The 23,147-nt window shown below is 43.0% G+C and overlaps 1 protein-coding gene across 1 annotated transcript in view; it reads right to left on the bottom strand.

The window, feature by feature from the left end:
* IL1RAPL2 (interleukin 1 receptor accessory protein like 2) overlaps nucleotides 1-23,147 on the bottom strand; it is a gene marked incomplete at its 3' end in the record, with an annotated part of 395,896 nt that overhangs the window by 22,468 nt on the left and 350,281 nt on the right. The window contains exon 7 of the mRNA XM_082322891.1: nucleotides 4,075-4,204. Within this exon, the coding sequence (XP_082179017.1) occupies nucleotides 4,075-4,204 (130 nt within the window). The remainder of the gene's footprint in view (nucleotides 1-4,074; nucleotides 4,205-23,147) is intronic.

A 23,147-nucleotide genomic window follows, 5' to 3' on the forward strand; every position in this document is an offset into this window, starting at 1 on the left:
CCTCTAATGATTTATTATTGCCATAGAAATACACAGTCAGTCACCTACTTTTTTTTAATATGTGCGCAGCCTTTAATTGATTGCATTTTGTAGTTGGTTCAGAGAACATTGAACATAATGTTTTTGGGGAAGAAAAGGAATACAGTATCAAGAAGTAAGACCTTAAAGCTGCAAGAGTATTTGCTGCGTACCCAGAAGATAAAGCTCTGGCCCTATCTGAGTTGGGGGAAACTTTGCCAGCAACACTGCCAACACATGCCAGCTCCCACAAGTTGAGGAAATAATAGCTCTCTTGTCTGGTTTGATAAACAAACTGTAAGAGTAATTACATCATTTAATACATAGGTAAACCAGTGGTGCCTGACAGCTCCCAATAAAGAGGATGGAGGGAGGGAGAGAAGAGGTGGGTGAAGTAAAAAATACCCAGTGCTTGCTTTTTGCTCAAGCTTGCTTTCTTTTTGTTCAAGCTGAAGCATTTTATTTGATCTGAAACAAAACGTTTTGTCTACTAATTATTTTTCAGTTAAGAAAATATGAATTAAAACCAAAAGTGTAATTTCAGAATACAAATGTTTTCTCTGCAAAATATCCAATGCTTCAGATTTTTCAAATCTTTTGTCATATTTTTCCAATGCATTTATTCACTAAGTCGAATCTGAACTTAAAATTCTTTTCCTTTGAAACCACATTTTCCTAAAGTTTTCAGGCTTTACATGATTACAGATGTAAAGGCCATAAGAAAGCTTCAGCTGGGTCTCTCTGCAAGACTAAGGCATTAATTCCAAACATTTACTAATCTTCATGTGAGTTGGGACTTAGCAAAAAGGAAACTTTTATTCTTTATAGAGTTGAGGATCTGGACTGTGAACAGGGATATGAACCTTAGTCCCTTCCTCCTAGTCCTTAACAACAGTCTGTAGATGAAAGGACAGATGCGTGTGTACATAAGTACCCCTCCAAAGAAAAGTAGTTCAACTAACAACGTGGCACAGTGATCTTCCCTCTCACTTTCCTGCACCGTGTTTCTCATTCTCTGCCCAGAAATTGTCTACTTGAATACTACAAGCTTTTCAGGAGAGGGCTGTCATTTCCATACCTCTCTGCAAAGTACCCAGCGCATTAGCCACGCAGTGCTGGTAATTCTGCCTCCCTCAGCATCCCCCCCAACAGAACAAAACATCCTCATCTTGTCTGAGCATTTTGCAACCATCAGTTGACTTCTGTGGGTGAAAAGGCAGAATGTTAAATTAATCAGCAGGAAGAAATAAGGCTGCAGTTCGAAATGTTTCCATTCGCTTCTCTTCATGCCTCTAGAACAAGTTAAACTATTTCCACTTTAAAAATGGAGAAGAGAGGAAAAAAAAGAACAAACATGCTCTACAGGTTGAGCATTATGAGGCATCGGCAAACTGTTCTGCAGTGTTACCTCAAGAAGAAAAAGCAGAAACTCATAGGAGAGTAAGATTTATGCCTGAAAATACTTCTTTGCCATGGCAGAGAGATGGTGTTGAAGTTTTCTGTAGGCTCCTTTGATAATTAGGAGCCAACTGACAACTCTACAGGCAGGCTTAAAGACTGTGATTCCTTCTTTAATAGCCCTGGTTCAATTTACATGACATTTTTATTACTGCTGTGAAAAACCCACCTGGCAAGCAAAGTCTTTCTCCTTTCCCCCCTATGCATGTCTAACATCTGGGGATCCTACTTCAAGGGAAGGCAAGGAGGCAGGTTAGAGAGGGGGTTATCGCCTCCGAGTCCTGCAATGCTGATTAGTTACTTTTTATTATAATGCTCTGTAATAAGGTCTAATAAATAATGAGAAGCCCAGAGCTACACATATATTACTCATGGTGAAGTCTGCTTACCAAAAAGAGTTCCACGGGTTTGATTTTAACAGAAATGCTCAAGTCACATGCATCCTTATTTCAGTGCTTTCATCAAAGCAGACTAATTGACTGGTAACTATGCATTCTAGAGGATGCAAACTAGGGATGGATGCTTTGTACTCCCACACTGCATTGATCTGCAAACCTGAACTCTCATCATATACAGCAAATCCAGCAACACAAAGGATGGGTACAGTCCAGGGTAAGGGGAGCATCAAGAATTCAGAGTGCTACTAAATTTGTGAACTAATTTAACATAGGGGATGCAGAGTTGAAATGTTAGATATTTGCCAAAGAAATAACCCATGGGGTATCTTGGTCTGGTAACAATTCCCAATTACTTTCTCAATTCCCAATTAGTTTCTCAACATTAACAGAAACGTGCTGATAATACCATCTAGAAGAAAACTGATGGGAAAAGCATCTAACCAGCAAGTTCACCGTGGCTCATCAAATTCGAAACATACATGACATTTTTTGAAATACATCAATAAATATGACTGGGTGGAAGATGTGGGCTGGCTCAGGGCACTGACGGAGCAGTTAGTGCTGCTTAGTTTCCCTGAAGCTGCATACCTGTAATGGGACACATAAACAAGAGCTGTTACTCTGAAAAAGACCATTTGCAAAAAGGTACTACTGCAGTTGCCATAGCTACTTCTAAATGAAAAAAGGGATGGGCTGTGGCACTGCTGGTAATGATGCAGTAGGTTTTGGTAAATGCTATGTTTTTACTGCTGGCTGTGATGCACAGGAGATTAGGTACGTGATAGGTAGCTTTGTTGAAGAGAAGATTCACTGAATTGTGACAGGTCTGTAAACTGAGTCAAAGCATTTTAATGGACTGAGAAAAGGGAGTTGTCACAAAATTAATTTGAAACATGAATGTGTAATGAGATGGCACAAGGAAGGACAAATACAGCTTTTTCAAACTCGGTTTCACTAACCAATGCACATACAGGAAAAGTTTTGAACTGTGCTAGAGCTGGAGAGCTCTTTAAATAGAAACTTCAAATTGTCCTTCTGATGCAGAGGAAGTACATGACCAAAATCACTCTGTTCATATATATACACCAGAGAGGACACAATGTCGTTAAATGCTGATTACCTGCAATCGCAGAAGTTATTAATAATTGTATTTTGTGGTCAGAAGCCCAAAAGAGGATTGTACACTTAAAGCCATTCTAGCAATATATGATAAATTTCATCTGTATGCAATTAAGGTGCAACATTAGGTCAGTTATTTTAGTACATCTTAATAACTAGTGGCTAAACGGCCGAACTTCAAATTATTGATCAAGTAATAAAGCAAAGGAATCTCTCTCTCTGCCTGCTCTCCAAAATCACTTTTACAAGAGACAAACAACTCAGAAATGAGACCAAAAAATGTGCATTGGAAGGTGCAAAGACCTTGGCTTTCCTTATAATCTATATTCATTGTGTCTATAGGAGCTGGAACCACCTTGTCCATAGTATAACCATAGCTTAGTCTTTGCTCAAAGAGCTATTAATCAGGCAATTATGAAACAAGGAAGACAAGAAGACGTTGTTAGGTGCAAATTCCATGAAAGTTCACGGGGGTGCAAGTGTTTGTTTTCTTTACAACAAATTTACAGCAAACGGTAACCAGCATCTGGAACAAGCCAAGCACAAGTTGGATATCAGACATGCTCACACAGCGACTTCCTTCTCTCCCTTAAGTGCTAAGCATAGAGGAACAAATGCTTCGAAAGCCCTGGTTAAGGCATACTGAGAGCTATATCACAGGCAGACAACACATTCAGCAGAAGAGAAAAAGTATGGTGACTTTGACAGGAGATAATTCATCTTCAAGATTAACACTGATGCCGAAATGAATGTCATCTTGCCAAGGACTGCCACAAGGGGCAGCTGCAGTGGACAGCATCATTTCCACACGGGGCTAAAATCAACTCCCAGAACACTCAGACGCTTCAGCTACCATCAGGGAAATTTGATAACAGATTTTCAGGCACACAGATAGCTACTATGTCTTTAGAGTTTATTCGCTACAAAGGAGAGGGAGCAACTCACACTGCCCTGGTTCCAAGTCATTCATCACTCTTTAGACAGAAAACTATTTCCACTTCCAATTAAAAACCTGTTTAAAAAAAACTAACAGGCTTTTGGGATATACCATGTTTTTAACAGTAAATACTCCAAAAAGTACCTGACTTCGCCTTCTCTAATGTGACCTTCTAATTCTTCTATGAATTTTTCCCCTTTCATCCAGTAGATCATGGGGCCTGACTCTCCACTGAATCCAAAGAAAGCTTTGCAGGCCACAGTCAGCGGGTTTCCTGGGGACAAGAAGAAAAGAGAGGGTTAGACACTTTGTCATGGCTACTAGTGAGAGCATGATTATGAGAAATCTCAACACCTCAGATAAACCTCCCCATTTAAAACTGGAGCGGGGTCGGGGGGAAGGAGCTATAAACCATAGGAAAAAAGGTGATGTTGATTTGCACCTACAGGAAAGAGCTATGAAATGAAACTCAGGTTATCCATCATTTCATTTTTCCCAGAAAGATACTGCATGAACAATGAGAAGGTATGGAAATGGTGGCAATGTAAGGTGATGTCAGATTGGTTGTTAAAATGAAAGAGGTGACTTCTTTGTCAGACTCCTGGGATCTCCACCAGGACTGGGGAGTGTGCCCTAAGAGGCGGGTAAATCACTGCACTTGCTTACTGCTGCCTATCCACCCATAAAAACGACACAGTAATAATTTCTTCCTCACTTAGAAAGCAAATGTTAATGAAGTCTTGGTAAGCTGTTCAGAGAGCTTTTAAAGATCCCCAAGTAATACATGATGCCAGTGAGCGCCAACAACACTTATGTTACTGTCAACAGGCTTTTGGCAAAGGACCAAACTTCAAAGCATGACTCAAACTATAGAGTAAAGACCTCTCCCTTTCAGCTCTGCAAAAATACTTCCGAAAGAAAGAAAATAAAACTTGCAAACTAATCAGATTTCTTTTCTCTCCAAGAACTCAGCATTTAGATGGGTTTTTGTTTGGCTACAGCTTTAGCTGTACTAGCTAGTCCAGGACTGTGCTTACACTGCCAGGACAGATGGTCGTCTGCCTGCAGAAGACAGAAAAAAAAAAAGAAAAAAAAAAAAGAACAAAAAACCCCCAAACAAGCCAGGAAATTCAGGCGAAGCATGCCCATTCCCTTAGTATGCAAATACAGCTGCTGCACCCACTTCTCTTTGCCTGTTTTACCCAGCATAGATGGCCCAGGTTACAAAGCAGCTGTAGAGTCACAAACTTACATGGGAGGACAGACCTCATTTAATGTCAATGGAGATTCCTGCTGAATCTTCCAGGACTTGGATCAAGCATGGAAAATCCAAATAATGCATTTTACTGTCTTTGGAAGAAATGTTTTATTATGCCAGCCATTTTCAGTGCCAGCAGGAGACTCTTCTGACGCAGAAATAGAACATGCCTACGCTTTTCAAAAAAGGCTAGTCATTTGGAGCACATCACTTGGTTGAGCATGGGCTAATGGTTTCGCCCGATTGACTTACTGTGCCTTAATCAGTTACCTCTTGTCTGCTCAGCAGCGATAACTCGCTGTGTGCATACTCAGAGCATATCAGGGCTGTGTGTTAAAGCATCTTTGCCTAAAGCCCCACAGAGCTGTCCTAAGTCAACTACTTGCGCTTGTCTATCCATTATTTCAGCACCTAATTTAAGACATGTCAAAAGCGTCTGATTAGTCAGGAAGTGCAGCATTTCCAGCCACTGAAAATCAGCCGCCTTTAAAATGTTTCCAAGTCAAGATCCAAAATTACAAGTCCTTTTGAAACATTGGGATACAGCAAGAAAAGGTTTAAAGACTGCACTTCGGTCTCTGTTTCTCAAATAGCAAAAGACAAAAATGGAAAATGTTTATCCTGAAAATGTTTTACAGAATCTTTCATTATCTCCATATTCGCTATGAACTCTGGTACCACAGCTGGCCACTGAACACATGCTGATGCTGACAGATTATATACAACCAGCTTAAATGCCCAAAATACAAGAAGGGGTGGATATTCCCAGTTATCTGTGCATCCCACAACATTGACCACTATCATAAGAAAGTTCCAAACTTCATTAACTAATGAAGAGTCAGAAACGCTTCTAGGCAGACATTTAATTCCAATACAAGACAATATCAGAGCAGTCTGTTTCCTTCTGCCCCTAACCTGCTCACCCAGCCCTGCGAGGTGCTGCGTGCCCTCCACAGGCAGAGCGAGAATTGGAGCCTCTGGCTATATCCACCTCACACCTTCCTAACACACTGAATGCCTGTGGGGCGTGAGGACTTTTGTGCCACTTGCCTCAGTCATGATACGCATCTATTTAAATACCACTTAGTGATTCCTAGCATGTGGCTGCTCAGTCCATGTTTGATTTTAATGGAAAAAGACAATTGTAGCAGTGTGAAAAAGAAAAGGGCTAGACGTGGCCTATCAGCATTGACAGTGTATGCCCTTTTCCAGGCACGCCATGCTGGGCATTAAGTGTTACAGGCAAAATACATTACAGGGTGTGCTTTTCCTCAAACCAGCAGATTTTTATTTTAAAAACAAACCCTAAAGAAATTAAAATATTCCAAGGTGAGTCTGAGATTTCTATACATGCAGAGTAAATATCCTGAGGTAATATGCCTGGTCTGAAGAAATAAGAAGTTTTCTATACAAATAGGAAAACCTAAAAAAACTAGCTGTTGGTACACAGCTTCTGTAATAAACAAACCCAATATAAAGCATCAGCAGCCTTTACTGTGACAGCCTGCATGCTCTGAACATGCCCAGGCAGATCTATTTCCCAGCTTTGCCACCAGGCAAAACCAGCAGTATAAACTAATACTGTCAACGGCAAACTTTAGAGCGAATTAGTATTTTCAGCTCAAAGTCTGGGACTGGCCACACCTGAAAAAACCCACGGTCCATCTCATCTGCAAACCCATCACTGATCAGAGGAAGGTATAAGCTACTGTTTCTCATGGAACAACTAATTTTCATCTCAGTAGAAGAATGATGCACATCTGGGTTGAGCTGATCTGTCCTGGGGTGGAAGGAGCTTGGGTGCTGATGACACCTCAAGGTCCCATCCAAACCCAAACTCTCACACACTGTTCTTCTACTCCTCAAGCTGGTAAGGACATCTCGCTCTTCTGTAGCTCTCTGAAGGAGCTTCTGGTTTATAACTCTCATCACTCCTTTGTGACTCTGGAAGCAGGACAAAGTCAAAAAAGGTAACATTGGCTCTTCCTTGCAGAAACACTTTACCTCCTCAAATAAGCCTCCATAAGTAAAGGAACAGAGGTTTCCCCTCTCCTGCTACATTAAGACACAGCTGGCCACAGCAGCAACCGGTTCCTGCTGGTTTTCAGGGAACTCCAACCAATTCCCATCCAGAAAAGAACATGGCATCTCTCACTGCATTTCCCCGCAAGTACCAACATCCTAAAACTGCAGCTGAATTCCCTGGTTCCCAAATGTACCCTTGAATACGGTGAGAAACAGGCACCAAGCATGGAAATGGCCCTTTGCAGGTCCTGATTTTGGGGCTGGCTTCAAGCCACGTGGTATCGCACTGAGTCACAGGTCCAGGCAGAAGGAACAAACAGACAGCTTGTAACTCCAACAGCTCATCTTGTTTAAAGCCCAAACTTCTGCATGCCATTGCTGCTATTCTGCACGACACTAAGTAGTTCTACTACTAACTGTTCTTATTAAGAAAAATTCCTGTTGCATCATTTAATTAACAACATCAAAGTTCCTAGAATGAATGGTATCCTAAAAGTTTTCAATTTATAAATGGTTTCTGTTTAAATCTGATAGACATTTCAGTTGCAATTTTAATTAATAAAATAATTTGCTGAGAAACAGAGAAAACGATACGTGAGATTTCTAATGAATCAACACTTAAGAGACTGTTTTAAGAAACAAGGGAAGAAAGTAGAAAAGCCTGCTTGTAGACACCACTGAGTCTACTGCTTTGCTGGGGTCACCTTGTTACAGTAAAGCCTCAGGTTCCAGCAGAAGTCTCTGCTTTAGCTTTTTTCCCTACTCTGTCAATCAGGCAGGCTTGTTGCAAACTCCCAGCTGATAAGACACAACCGCTGGCAACAGGAACGACTTTTATTGCTAAATCTTATTGTACATTTTTCACCTGACCCTTTTCACAATAAATCTGTGTGAACTCTACCATACATTTTAGCAATTTTTTTCTGAAAATGAAAATTCCAGAGAAATGCAATCATCCAAGCAAAATAGCTGCCTGATGGCGGCAGGAGTAGCGGCTAAGGATGGAAAAAGGGTCTGCGAAAGAATTTAGGCAGGCATGATTCTGACTGTGCTTACTGTGGGTCTGACATGCTTTGAAGGAGAATGACAAATCCTGCAGCACAGTCTCTCTCGAATGAGGCACGCTCCAAGCATCAAGTAAATGAAGCTTAAAATACCGAAAAGTTGTTCAGTCTTTTAAAAATTTAAATGCCAAGGCTAGATGAGTGACCAGCATGGAAGACAAAAGCTCTTCACAGATCATAAGATCTGGCTTATGCCAAGGCATTTTTTCAGGGATTTTTTTGAAAATGTGGATTGATTATTTGTTCTTTTTCACTCGTTTTGCACAAGTAGGTGTATTTCGTGGCTTACTTGCGAGCATCCATTCAAAGGTGCAACACAAAGTCCATATTCTCTAATGTCCACCTTCTGCTGGTGCTGTGTTCTGCCAGCAAATCAGGCTTTCACTCCCAGAGCAAACCATCTCAGAGCAACCCCATCAAACAGCCAAAGTCATCTGTGAATCCTCGAGTGCTCTTTTTTTTTTCCTATAGCTTGAAACATTAGTGTGTTTTCCAATTCTTTCATATTTTTGTGCCAGCTACAATACCACTCTCAACAAGCCTCAATTGAAGCAGATGATCTTTCCAAGCTAGTGGCTGAACTGACTGAAATTGCCCAAGGAAGACCTCCTTTTGTATCAAGCAACATCAAAAGTCAATCCTGCGCACACTGCTAGCTGGATTTACATCTTCAGCTCCACCTGGGTGTTAATACCATCGACTGTAATAACATTGCTTTTATCTGTTTCAGGGCTGGATGCTGTACACACACAGAAGGGAAGACAAGTGCAATGCTGCCACCAAAAAACCATTCCATCACTCTAAGTCTCTCTTATCGACGCGTATGCATCATGTAGCTCCTCTCTGATAATGGTACCTGTGTCTCTTTCCCTATAAGCCTGTCAGACAGAAGCGTTTGCAAAGGAGCAGCTTCCCACTCTTGACACATGCAGATGTTATGCAGGCACTTCACGGGCTTTGTTTCTTCAGTTTGCTGAGACAGAGGACAGGAAAGGCAGGTTACTTATCACATCTCAATACGTGTATTCTACAGGCTGTCTGCAGAATCGAATCTGACTTTCCAGGCTGTGAGGTTTGCAAGGCAAATCACCACGTCACTGACAAGAACATTATTGTTCCAATGTGCTTTACAAGTGCTAGAAACTGGCCAAAGAGCAGCAGAGTGATTTAAATTCCCCTGGCAAGGCAGGCTGGATTGTATATAACTCTGAAGTAAAGAACACATTTCCTTTTCCTTCAGAAGGACATCCTGGATAAGAAGATATGGGAGACAGAGCTTATGCCTGCAATTTATCCACAAAACAAATGCCAGGGGCAACATAGACCTTGACTCTTGAAAAACAATCTGTGTGTGGTAGCTTCTATCTAGTTTGCAGAGAATGTCAATTTTCTCTAAGTCCCTTGCAAGGACAATCTCTTAGCTGTTCTCCTACGCTCAGCAATAACAGGCAGAACCTAGAAGCACACTGAGGTGGTGCAGCCCAAGCCCATGGGTTAGGCTCAGCTGGCTGATGCTGAACATTGGGCTGAGCTGCTGCCAGGGATGTGAGGATGGCAATGGTAGCAACGGTGCCCACTCGAGGCCACTCTTGCAATCTGAGAGCCAAATCCTGCAGCTGAGCTGCTGAGCCCTAGACCTCTGCCTAGGGCTCATCCGCAGTGGGTTGACCTCCTAAAGAAGTCAGGAGGCATTTGGCAGAGGCAGCTGAGGATATGCTTGGGTTTTGCTCATGTCACCCAGCACAGCTGATCTCCTGTGTTTCCCAGTCCCCTCTCCGCACAGATCTAGGGACTGCAGTACCACTTCACATCAGGGTATTCAGCATCTGTTCCTATAATCTGCTACGGCAGCACTGAAATTCTTCACGGATTTATCCACTACTGAATTTAGACAAAGCTACAAAACCCCACAAAAACCTCAGGTACATTATCACCTCCCTCCTTTATTTTTTTCCTGGCCATTTCCCAGCATTACTTGATCAATGGCTCCACATTTTGTTTAGTACAACAAGATTTATAAAGTTGGTGCTAATTACTCTACCTGGGCTGCTTTTTCCTCCTCCTTTACTTGGCTATTCTACAGAATATAAGCCTAGCTGTGTGCTAAACCATATCACCCCTATTTAGGTAAAAGTCTCGTGGAGTTCAGTGACTAGTTTGAGCATTAGTGGATCCAGTGAAAATAAAAAAAAATATTTTCTCAAACAAAAGAAAAAAAAAACAACAGAAAATCCTATAATGTTTCAAAACTCTATTCCAGCAGCCAGTAGATTCATGACTGTATATGATCCTTCCAAACATTTGCATAATTAAAGATCAGCCAGGAATTAATGAACTGAAAGCATTTTAAATAAAATTAAGAAACCTGCTTTGGGTAGTGATAATAATTGCTTTAATAAGATACATTTATAGTGAAACCAAACCTAACTAGCCTCCAGACATTTCAAATCAGTTTAAGAGCATTTAAAAACACACACATACATAAATATATATATATATATATATATATTTTACTAGTTTGTTTTATTCTCCAAGTTTCTACAAAGAAACAGACTAAAGGAGGTGCTCTTCCCCTAAGCCCGGCCCCATGTTATGAACAGCATATACTGGCCACTAAAATAATATTCTGGCAGCTGTATTGATATGTAGGAAAAATAAATGGCGGCGGTACATGACATACATTAAGTTGGCTCTTCACTCATATAAGAACTTTTTGACTAAGGCAAGTCTTTGGCAATAAGAAGGAGCCCAGTAAAAACTTTGACAAGAAAAATGCAAAAGATCTTTAGGTCTTGTTTTTGTCCTCTGTAGTTTATGATCTTAATTCTAACTTACTTTCTTGCTCTGATCTTATTTCTTATGCTCTGAAACATCACAAAACACATGGCCATGAGATATTTGTGCTTTTCTGTCTCACTCAAGCAAGCAAATGGCATATATAAAAAGTACCATAAAAATAACACTGACTAACAGCAAGCAAAACCCCAAACATGAAACAAAGCAACTAAGCCTCTAGACAGTTTGTTGCCAAGAACACAAGTCAATGCATTTGCTGTCATTCTATACAGCCCCAACCATTTCTAATTTAAACAACACAGTCATGACCCACTGCAACTGCTGCTTGTAGGCTTGGCTATTGACCGTGGCCTTCATAAAAAGAGAAAAACAAAACTAAAATACACCCAAGGCTGAAACGTTGCTGATAAAAATTTATTGTATGTTCCAAAAATGAATCAATCAAAATCTCCTAGAGCAACTGTCTTCCAAAAACATACCCAGAAAAACATCCCAACCTCCCTCCCCTCCAGCCCCCGCCAAAGTAAACCTCACCTAAATCCTGTAAAATCCTCTATCCCATTTTCAGAACTGCCTTGGGGTAGGAATTTGAAGTCTTAGTCATTGAGAGCTCAGGTGTAACTGAAAGTCAAGGATTTTACCTTTTCAGTTATTTACCTACAATGAAGACAGATGCTTAGTGGGATTTCCAGAAGCAGCTTGACAGCTGCCTTGTGCTGACTTTAACTTGGGCTCAATGCTGAGGTCCTTCTAAAAATCTCATTTCTGTGCATTTTGAGGCACAGAAATATTATTTAAGCAAAATGCCTTGTAGGTACTTAAAAAATGTGCCCTTGGTGGTAGGGTCCCAAGGGCTGGGGCAGCCCAGTGGCAACAGAGCAGTGACATTCAGACTAAGGTGAACTCAACAGGGAACAAGATGGAACAAACTATGTCACTATGGCCAGGGCATGGCTATGGCCCTATGCTGTCACAGCAATCTTTTCTCTCTACTCTGGTATCGCTTTTTAGCATGGCCAAAATAGGTGGCAACACACAGGTGTGTTGCTCTGAGAGAAGAGCAGGAAGGGAAAAATTATTCAGAGGGACACTTGCTTTCTTAGATCACTGTCACATGGTGAGAAGGGGAAACAGCCAACTGTTTGTTGGAGCTACAAACAGGCAGACCGTGAAGTGATGCTTGCTCCTGTCTCCTCCCGGAGATCTGCTGGCTCAAGGGGAAGGTAGGGTCCTATCCCACACACTGCTGCTTCTTGCCAGCTTCAGGACTTTCCAACCCTCCAACTTGCCCCTGCATAAAATTTTCTACATTCAAAATTTTCTAAATTTACAGACATTCATATCCTACATTTCAGTTTCCCGAGCAAGTACATTTTCATCTTTTCTCTCGGGGAGAATAAGGATGAAATACAGCATCTCTTTCTAGAGAGTAATCTGGCTTCTTGTAAAGAAAGTGCATGGAGGGACCAACCTAACCAAGATCTGCTGCCATCAAGGTGGCCAAATTCTGAACCTTACTCACATGAGTATGTAATGAGTATCCAGTCGTACATCTTAGCGAGTTCCCATTTAGTACGCAGAGGGGACATTCAAGGTTGCTAAGGAAACCAGCTGTGGGTTGCAACAGACCGAAGAAATTACGCAAAACCTCTTCCAACTTCTGGATTGATTTTTAAACAAATGATAGACCTTCTTAAGACAATGAGTATAGAATGGATAGTTCTTCTTCACTTAGAAAGGACAAAGCAAATGTGAACTTATGCTTCATGCTATGGATGTCCTGCCCTATGAACAACGTGAGACTGAAATAAATGTATGCTTGAATCTAAAGGAGTCAACTAGGGTATTTTCGTACTCAGTTTGTGACTGTTCACTCAAGTCCTGCTTAGATTTTGGCTAACCCAGCTCATGCTAAGGCCTGATATATGCTGGGAGCAGCATCATTAGGTCAAAGGGAGAGCCCAGGTAGGCAGGACAGGTGGCCAGACAGAGCTAAAGGGCCATTATGCGCCTTTATCACCTGCAAACTGCTGCCTCCAGCAGCCATTATCTTTTGCCTGGCAATTTCCTCAGAATCCACTAACTTATGGAAATGGTACAGACCAAACCTCCAAGCTGGAAGGTATAGAACATCAGTTAACCCAAAAAGCTTTTGAAGCGGATCCAACAGCAGCTGGACTGCTGAGGCTTTCACGCTGCCCGGTGTGATACAGGGGACACCCGCTACTTGATAGAGGAGGAAGGATGAGCACTCTCACCATTGGCTAGGTAACTAATTCTTTTCTTTTGCTCATAGGTGCACGGTATTAAGACTTATGGGTTATAAGTTCTGAAACCTTACAACTTGAATGGTGAATAAGTGAATTCACGTGATAGACTAGTCTGGGCAAAAGGGGATTGAGCCCCTGTTTGTCATAGTTGTTTATTGTATTTCTTAATTAGCTCATGAAATAAAGTTTAAATCACAGAATACATTGTCCTGTAAATTTGAAAGATACGAATGGACCGTAACATCAGTTTCATACAAAAATATTAATGAAAAACCTAATTCTTCCTGAACAGCTTGCTAATACCTCCATAGCGCCTTGCAGCAGGCATGTAGGGCCAGTAATGCTGGTGTGGCTAACAAGGTCCAGATTATCACCTTGATGCATGTATTTTGACGTTAGCTAAGCCCTTTCCTCTCTCGGCTGCCACGCTTTCAACACAGTGCTGAAGAACGGGATGGGAGGGCCAAGAAAAGGAGCCAGACACAAGAGGCAGTAACTGCTGCAATCTTCTTATTTCTCCAGCTTTCCTGGCATTCCTAAAATAAATCAAACGCAGTGCTGGGTCCTGGTCAGGGGGATGAAGAGACAGATATCAATAACCTCTGGTAATGAATGTAACCACAACTGTCACCTCACTTGGCCTCAGTTATGCAGGTGGCCTCTCCTCCACAGGGGACAGGACTTGCCGTGGCTCCTGATAAGATGACACAAGTTCCTGCTTCCCCTGCACAAAGGGACCAACAAGGACACAGCTACGAGATCAGCTTGTACTCAAATGATGAGAATCTACAACTGATTGATGTGCTTAAACCTCAGCAAATGCTCAAACGTTTTGCTGAATAAGGAGAGGGTTCCCTGTTGATTAAATTTAAGCATGTATTTAAGTGCTACGCTGAGTAAGGGCAACAGTGAGTTCTAAATAAAGATTGTATTTACGAAAAAGATTCAAAAAGAAAAACAACAGCCACAGAGCAACATTTTCTCCAAGCTAACTCCAGTAAATAATTCCCATTTATTATTTACTTAAATTTAGAGGTAACATTCAGGGAGAGCAGGAAAGCAAAACATAGTTCAATAAATACAACCTGCATTTTGCTTATTAAGTGAATCGATATTGTTCATCAGTTGTCCAATAAAGAATTTACAGGGAAGTTTAATCTCTTCTAATTTGTAAAAACTAAAGGAAACATTTTTATTTGCCCTCATTGTTAAAAAAAAAAAAAAGTATTGATAAAAAAAAGTAACATTAAAGGTGGATAGTATTTAAAAAAAAGTCAATTACGCAGAAAACTCTCACTGTTTTACATAATTTTTTTTTGCTTTTGTTGTTGTTGTTCCCCCCCCCCAACCTTGGGTTAAGAATCTTTTAATTGTATCTTGGGTGCAAGAATTTAGCAAGCACTTAAAGATGTAAGAGTCATAAGAAATTTTATAAATTCAGATAACTTCTCAGAGTTAAAACTACTCTTTCCTAAAGAGATAAAGAGATACAGTGGCATCCCCTTGTGCTCAGTAATTTGAGCCATAATCTATCAGTTCAGGTAACTGCCACATTGGAAATGACCTTGTTTTTTTTCTCTGACAGATGTGATTTACAGAAGTCAGTAGACTAATTGCCCTAAACCTATTAGCAGTGAGGACTCAGATTTACCTTAAGCCTCTTGCCTTGCATTCAGTTGATAGCATTCACATTAACCACACATTAAATATAATTTTAGTTGCACAGGAGTCTAATAATCTCAAATTTCCCTACGTGAGTGCCAAACCATGAAGTCTGTAATTCAGAACTCCTAAATTCTGCCCCATCATTTTTCTTCCCTGGATCTTTACACAGAGTGAAGGCACAGCCCATGGTTTTACTTTTCCCAAATCCACTTAATTCACCCTCATTCTCAACACTGCTGATTGATGATGATTAAAAACCCTCCAAAAATCAAAAACCACGCCACTGACCCAAGCAGAAACTCCTGCAAAGGGGAACTACCCTGTTTAAATTCATGGTGACAAGACATTACATGCTTGCAGAAAAGAGTGGGAATTTCAAGACTTAGCAGAGAAATCATCCAAGGATTGCAAAACTCCGCTGGGTAAACAGGGAAGGCAAGATGTCTCTGCAAGGACTATCATTGGCCTTCTCCAGATCACAGCAGAGCACCCTTGAAGGAGGGTAACATTGCCCTTGGCTCACAGCATCAGAGGAGCAGGGGTCAGCTTTTGTGGACTCCTGTTCCAGATTTGAAAGGGGAAACTGTCACCAGGGTAAGCTATAGATACAGACCTGTCTGAATGGTACCACCTTTACCCTACTTGCCACCAGCATGGGATGCAGCAAAGCCCAGATCTCATGTGCCCATGGGACTACACTAGGAAAGAGGGGAGCACGGATACACCCTAAGGTGGTCCCATTGCCTTGGGGATTTCCCAGGTGGCCACATCACCTGGCTGTGGATTCCCCACGGCTAAGGCAAATCGCACAAACCGGTCATTCTGTGAGAGGAAAGTGGGCTCAGAGCCAGAGATCCTCAGACCTCAGTGTGATATGGAAAGGAAATGCAAGGATAAGAAACATTTTTGAAAGAATAAAAACCGTAAACAATAATAATAAATAAATAAAAGACCTTCACCTTCACCCCCTTGGGGAGAGGGATGTCATGTCTTCTCAAGACTTACAAGAAGATGCTATGAATTTGAATCTGAAGTATGTTGAGAAAAGGGAAGCTATATTGCCCCACTGTGGAGAACTCAGTGTGAACTCCTTCCGTTTGGGAGAGCCATGTTATCAGTTAATTCAAAGCAACCTCCTGAGAATTTAGTGTGAACCTATGTGGTTGATCTTAAAAAGACCATTTGCTATTTGAAAATAAAGAGGAATCAGGAAATAGGAGCCCTTCCTCTACCATGTGGGCAGGGCTGTCAGCCCAGTTATGCACAGCAGGCATAGCACAAGTGAGCTGCTGTCTGGCCCAGGTAAGAGCTCAAGCCTGCCCTTTGCTCCGGCACGCTGTGAGCAGCTGTGCAAGAGTACTCAGCACACAAAGCTGGCTCCCACAGAAAGCAACTTTGATTTCATACAGTCCTGGAGCCTCAAAATATCCCCCGTCGTGTCTTGCCCACAGTGGTGTTTGGATATAAGGCAGTATCTTAGGAGCTCAGAGCAGGATCTTAAAAAAACCCTCCTGAGAGAAAAGCTTTGCTCTTCGTCATTGCTTATCTCTTTTCTTAGCTGTGCTAGTGCCAAGAAAGAAATTAAGCCGCTCCCTGCAAGATCGAATGTGAAACCATGGCCACTTCAGTGTCAAGATTGTTATTTGAGCTTTTTTCTAGTGCCAGAAACCTTTACATGGACTTCACCTCTGAATTAACCAGAGAAGGTTAGACTTGCTCTTCCCTCCCTTGGGAAAGCTCCTGCCACCATCCAAAATGAAGCAAGGACCCAGGTAATTGTGATCATCTGGAAGTGTGATGCTCTAATCACACACAGATGTGCAGGAGCAAGACCAAAGGACTGGCCTTTAGAGATGTGCATCTGCTCCCTCACAGAGCACTAAATAAAGCTGTGCCTGCAGCTGATAACAGGCTGAGGCAAACGCCTGCCCCCAAAGTCTTGTGAATGTTTCTTTTAAGGGTATTTAAAGGGATGCTGCATATGTTCTCAAAAGCTTATGTAGCAATACAAAATAGAGACAAATAAAACAGAAAAAACCTGCTGTAGTCCAGAATGGATTTTCAAATTCAGGAAAGCCACTATTGCTCCATGCACAGGGTGATATGAACATGGTAGCGCTTTGCTGTTATTTCCCACTCCAACACCCAGAAGGATACCGGCAGAAGGCACCCAGTGCTGGGCGGTACCTGTGAAGGGTTGTTAGCTGCCCGGAGGGGGCTGTTGCACTTTGAAGTCAGAGAGGTTTTTCTCAAGGTCTTTTTCTGCTGACTCTGCTGAGTATTAGAGACAGAAAAGGCCAGGTAAAATTTCCCCTCTGTTTGGATAATTATCTTCTGTGCTACCTTCTTGAGAACCAATGTGTCAGAACTGATTTCCTTCATTTCTCTGTCAAAAACATAATTATTTCCTTAGCTGATTCATTCTTTCTTGGGCTAGGAATCAGAAAAAAAGACACTAACTCAGGTCAGTTTGCCAGGAATTGTCTTGACTGAACTCTCCTCGCCTCAACCCTCAGCTCCAGAGTCAGCCTTCCTAAAGCCAGAATCTCCATCACTACATCTGTGCTGACTCAGTGATGGATAGAAAGCTTCTTTTCTTGGGTATGGTTTATGTGCTCTGGGATTTCACTGGAGACCTCTAATATTTTGCCTTACATGCTACTGCTGCTGCATTTCAGCCTAGTATTTCTCAGCAACATTTCCCTCTGCTGAGCTGTGTAGATAACGAGCAAGATGCACTTCTCAGCTCTGCCAGGTGGACTCGTCTCTGACACAAAGCCTACCTGGAGGGAGACGGGGCTGGATGTAGCATCTGAAAAAATCCTTCCCACGTTGCAAAACTCAAACTGTGGACAGGGCTGCCTAAAGAGCGGGGGGAGTTGGGGCAGTGAGGAAAGAGGCTGAATCTTCACAGGTAAAGGAAGGATGCTGTCGGCTCTGGTCATGCGGAACAGGGCTGACCTGAGGCTTGTTGAGGAGAGCCTCAAAGTGGCACTCCCTTGGGAAGGCTAGGACAGATTTGTGCTCTGTGCTACCTACACCTGTGTCATTTCTCATTTTCCACTGACAATAAGCTTACAGCCCGGCTCAGAGAACGAGCACAGACCCCGGCACAACATTGTATTTCGTGCCTCGCACTGTGCTGACAACCAGGCTCCCTTGGGTAGTTATCAGCCAAACAGACTAAATAATACTCACTATTCCCAAATGCCAAATGAATTAGCTACACAGACACTCCCATCCCCCTTCAGTCCCCCTAATGAAACCCACTTTAAAAGTCAGCTCCGCACAGAAATGTTGCTCTATTTGCTAACAAGTTGGTGGTATTTTCTTCTTTTCCAGTGAGTTGCTGAATGTTTCTCATTTTCCCAACAGACAGAAAAGACATTAAATACTTCTGTACTGACTCTTGTAGCACCAGTTTTTCAGCCTTTTTAGATTTACTGACCTGTACAAATTTTCTGCTGGAGCTGTTGACCTTCCCAGAGAGCCCTTGCCCCCACCGACATAAAGGTACGGCCTAACTCCCTTTTCAGAGCCCCGAGGAGCAATCTGCCACCCTCCGGAGTTACCAGCCACTGCCCTGTCAAGTTACCTGACAGCACTACACGTAGTGCTGTGTTCGCTGAGATTACAGAACGTATGTAGCAGCTCACTGGGGATAGCTGTGGAAGGCAAAGAGCAATCTCCCTTTCAGAAGACTCCTTCAGAGAGACGGCTTCAAATGGGAGAGTAGTAAAAGGGCATTTCAATGAAAGGAGAAATTAAATCTCAGCATAGGCAAACGTTCCCCTTGTGTCTGGCACAGACACGTGAGGGGACAGGGAATGAGCCTTTTGGGCAGTGAAAGACCCAGCTGGGAGAAGACAAGTGACAGGTTGTGGCCTCGCTAAAGATGTGACAGGAGGGCTCCTGGCACAGCCGCCCCGGCACTACGCCCGCCATGTCTGAACAGCAGCGCTGCTGTTCCCAAGGTGCGGGGCTGCCACAGTGGAGGTCCTTGCCTGTGCTTCACCAAAATAGTCTCCAGTTCAGTTTCAGCAGTCAAGGGGTAGTATTAACGGAGGCTAGGGTTCCCCAGAGAGGCTGGCTGGGGGGGGTTTCTCTTCAGTTGCTGGAGAAAGGTGACAACAAGGTGTAGTTTCACAGGAGAAAGAGAGAAGTAAAATCTGCCCTGCTTGCCAATGGAAATGCGAACACGTGGCTGGCAGTGTACTCACTCTGTGCTGGGCCTGCAAGGCAAGATACAGCCAGGGGAACCCAGACATTGCTGCCCGGCTGTGGCAGCAGCGTGCTTGCCCCCATGGGGCTGGCACCCCCATCTCTGCTGCTCACAAGCTCGGAGCAGGCTGGGGTGGTGGATGGTCCTCAGTCCAGCCACCATCTCCTGCCTCCCGTCTTCACAGCTAGCACTGCCCAACCCATGGACCCTGGGCTACCTGTGCTGCTGCCATGCTTGGCAGGAACTTAAGCTAACACGGTTTTTCTTAAGGGGTTAAAGAAACCTCAGCCCCACTGCGCGCAACCACTGCTAAAGTAGGCCTGCCCCACTGGGAGAAGGGGCCTGCAGCACCCACGGGGTCCCAACCAGCCTCGCTCCCTGGTACTGCCTGTCCCACTTTTTCGGCTGGCTTTAGATGCAAAGGAGGAGACAATGTGACAGGCAGTTTGTGGGAGCTACTGATTGCTGGCACCCTGCACTTTGCTTTTGTCATGTCGAGTCGTCTGCAAGCTGCTCAGAGCCTATGTGATGGTGCTTTTTGCTTGCTCAAATGGAAATGAAGTAAAAGCCAGGGTGACATGCACTTCTGTGCAGAGAAACAAATGCAGAGCCACAGAGTAGCACTTCCTCCTAATTTGAGGCCACGAGCTTCACCAGTGCCTGGGGAAAGGCTATTTCACAGAAAGGAGTTTCACTTTGGACTAAACGAAGACAAGGTTTATGTAACCTCAAACCCAAGAGCAATCAAAGGAGTGAGAATGGTCCCACAGAAGGTTACTGGCCTGCTTTTGTCTGTGTTTTTCCTTCTTCAGTTCCTGGCCACCCTGAAGCACTTCAGGGGGGTTGGTTGTTCACCAGCTCTGATGGTCACCTGCCTTAGGCGGGAGCCAGCCCTGGTTCAGAGGCTCTGATCATGTGCAGTGAAACCTGAGCATCTGGCAGGGTGTAAGCAGGGCTTATTCGCTGGGCTGACAGCTTTGCCAATGGCTGGTGGGCTGCAACCAAGCTGTACCCAGCTGCAGCAGGTACTGCGGACACCTGATGGTTTGTATCCATCCATCCAGACATGCCCAGCCTCTCTCCCTTGGTCTCTTTCTTCATCCACCCCCGTGCAAAGGGAAGGTGGCTTTTTGCACAGTTGTTTTAATACATCCCTCAACCTATGAAATACGGGGTAACTGAGAGAAACACCAGAAGCACAAGGATACTACAAGTCACTCCAGAGCATGCTGTGACCCATTTTAGCTCAATCAAAAATATCTTAACTCCCCCACAGCCCCATAATCTTTTTATTTTCAATATGCTCTATTTCTGGAAAAGTCTAGTGTTTCAGTGATCACAAAGTATTTCCTTCATAAAATGAAAATATATTTTTACTCCCGAACAGCAAAACATATTGTTTGCACTTTGGGACCACAGCTGAACAGAAAGGAAGAGAAGCCTTATGAGGACAGTTGGGGCAACAAAGCTTTTGGTTGCAAACAGACTTTGAATGGTAAGATCTCAAAAGCACGATCACACTTTCAGTGAATTCAACTCCACATAAAAACCTGAGTAGTGAGACCTGGTGTGATCACAGGTGACAGATGGAACCGCCGTGAGTCATGCTAGTAGTTAACTTCCCATGCGCAGACACATAGATGCAGTTGGCAGTTGATATTGGGTCCCTCCCAAATGAAAATATGCTCAGATGTCTCCATCTTGAAAAAGAGAGTAATAATAATCTCCCAAATACACTCACTTTAAACAGAAATAATTCAATTTTCTTTTGTTTTACACCAGATGTGCTCCAGACATGTCAACGTGGTCTCTAAAGACTTCCCTGCCTACTATGGTCTCCTCTTCAAACTACCCATCAAACTACACTAGGTAAAAATTTCCATCCTCCCTCCACATCACTGGTCACCAACGCGACCTTGTCATTTCTATTTCTCACACCTCTTATTTGCCCCTGCCCTGTATCTCTGCAAAGCCTCATCTCTACAGCTTATTGCCATTGGCTACTAATGTTGAACAAAGGGCTCCCAATTTCAAACATAATGAAAAGTCATTAACACAAAAGAGAAAATTAACCATGGAAACCACTCTCCCAGGGCTGGCCAGGTTCTTTAGGTTCAACACCTGAATCTGCTTTACAGAAGCACACAGATTCCGCTGCTGCTGTTCTTCATTTCCTCTGGAGTTTGTTCCACCAAATAATCTCCTCCCAAAGAGAGAGGAAGGGCGTTGGGTAGGTACCAACCCGCGAGCCCCCCAGCACCCTCCTAAACAGCACAAAAGCACCGTTCTGCCCCCAAGATCTTCCTCAGGCATACACACAGGCACACCTCCATATGCCCCCAGCAGCCCAAGTTCTGTTTTACAACAAGCAATGATCAGAAGACATGAATCATTCCCTCCATTTTTTTCTGTTACGTGCACATGAAATGCACCTCTTTCCCCTGTTCCTGCTGGAACTCTGCCAAGCTGCTCTCATACCAGATTTCACTCTAAAAAGCAATTTGTCAGTACAAGTGAGGCTTAAATTTTAAAAGGTAGTGACTAGTGCTGGGATTTGGAATCTCAGTTCTGACCCAGGCAGACCAAATCAAGCCACTGCCTTCTTGAATTGAGGGTTGCTAGCCAAAACTCCATTTTGTGCCGATTGCTAGTATTTAAAATTTTAAGGTGTTAAAAATGGCATCTCAAGATGTGGGTCTAAAGACACAGCTTGTGTTCAAGGGCACTTATGAAAGCACCAAAGCACACGTCTGATTCATCCCTACAGCCATTTGGCTATAGGACAGAGAAGGAAAACAAAAGCAAGTAGGCTTTCTTGTGGGACACTATCTCTACTTCACTCAATGTTTCTACAACTCCTCATTTTTCACCACAGACCTTCCTCCTTCAAACTGTTGATGAAGTTTTGGAAACGTTCCGCACAGTGTCTCAGCAGGCAGGCATGGATTTGCTTACAAGCCACAGCCTGAGGAAATGATTATCAGAGGGGAGTTCAGGGAAGCATCCCAAACCTGTGAAAGAACCAGCCTCCAAGGACAGGACATATCCAGGCTTGGAACCACATGGTAAACACTCTTAACCATAAACCAAGAGGTGATGAAGAGACTTAGGATCAATGATTCTTGTTTAATTCTACCAAGTAAAAAGAAAGGAGGTCAAGGTACCGCAGAAAACAGTAATTTCAAGAGCTGTGGAAACAGCTCTCTAAGTCCCTGGAAACCAGAGAATATCAAGCAAAATCCTGAAGTGCCAGTGTATTATCACCACTGCTGATTCATCTTGTCATATTCCTTGATGGCCAAGAAATGACCTGGCATGGACTTGCATGGCCAACTGTATCAGCAGTCCCACAGGGCTGCTCCTTACCCCTCATCCATGCAGGAGAGCAAAGAAGGGGAAAGCCCTGGACTCTGCTTCAAAGAGAGAAGCAATTCCCTAGCTCCGTTGGTCCATGGACTACTTCTAACAGCTGCTTTAAAACGCAATGAGGAAAAGCAACTTCCAGCAGCACTGTGGGAGGTTTTGCAACTATTATCTTTCCAAAGGAGCACCATTCCTTACTTCTGGTGCCAAGTAAACTCACACTTTTATCCCAGAGCAGCACACAGTTAACAGCTTTAGTTAGGAAATCCATCAATTCTTTAAATGATGCCTTGCAGTAATTTATCTTTTTATTAAAAAAAAGAAAAAATTACATAAGCAAAGTCTCACTCCAGCTGATACTCATAAAGTAGATGCTACATGCTTCAGAAGATTTGAAGATTACCTTCAAAGTTTTGCAAGGCTTTCCACTTGATTTTGGCCCCAAGTCTACTATACTAAATTTTGTAGACCTTTTAAATGCGCACACACACACCAGCAACACACAAAAACATGTATATGGGAGCTTGAAGAACATACTTGCCAACTTGCTTTTG

The sequence above is a fragment of the Platalea leucorodia genome, assembly GCF_965183815.1.
Source record: "Platalea leucorodia genome assembly, chromosome: 10".
In the NCBI taxonomy this organism is placed as follows: Eukaryota; Metazoa; Chordata; class Aves; order Pelecaniformes; family Threskiornithidae; genus Platalea; species Platalea leucorodia.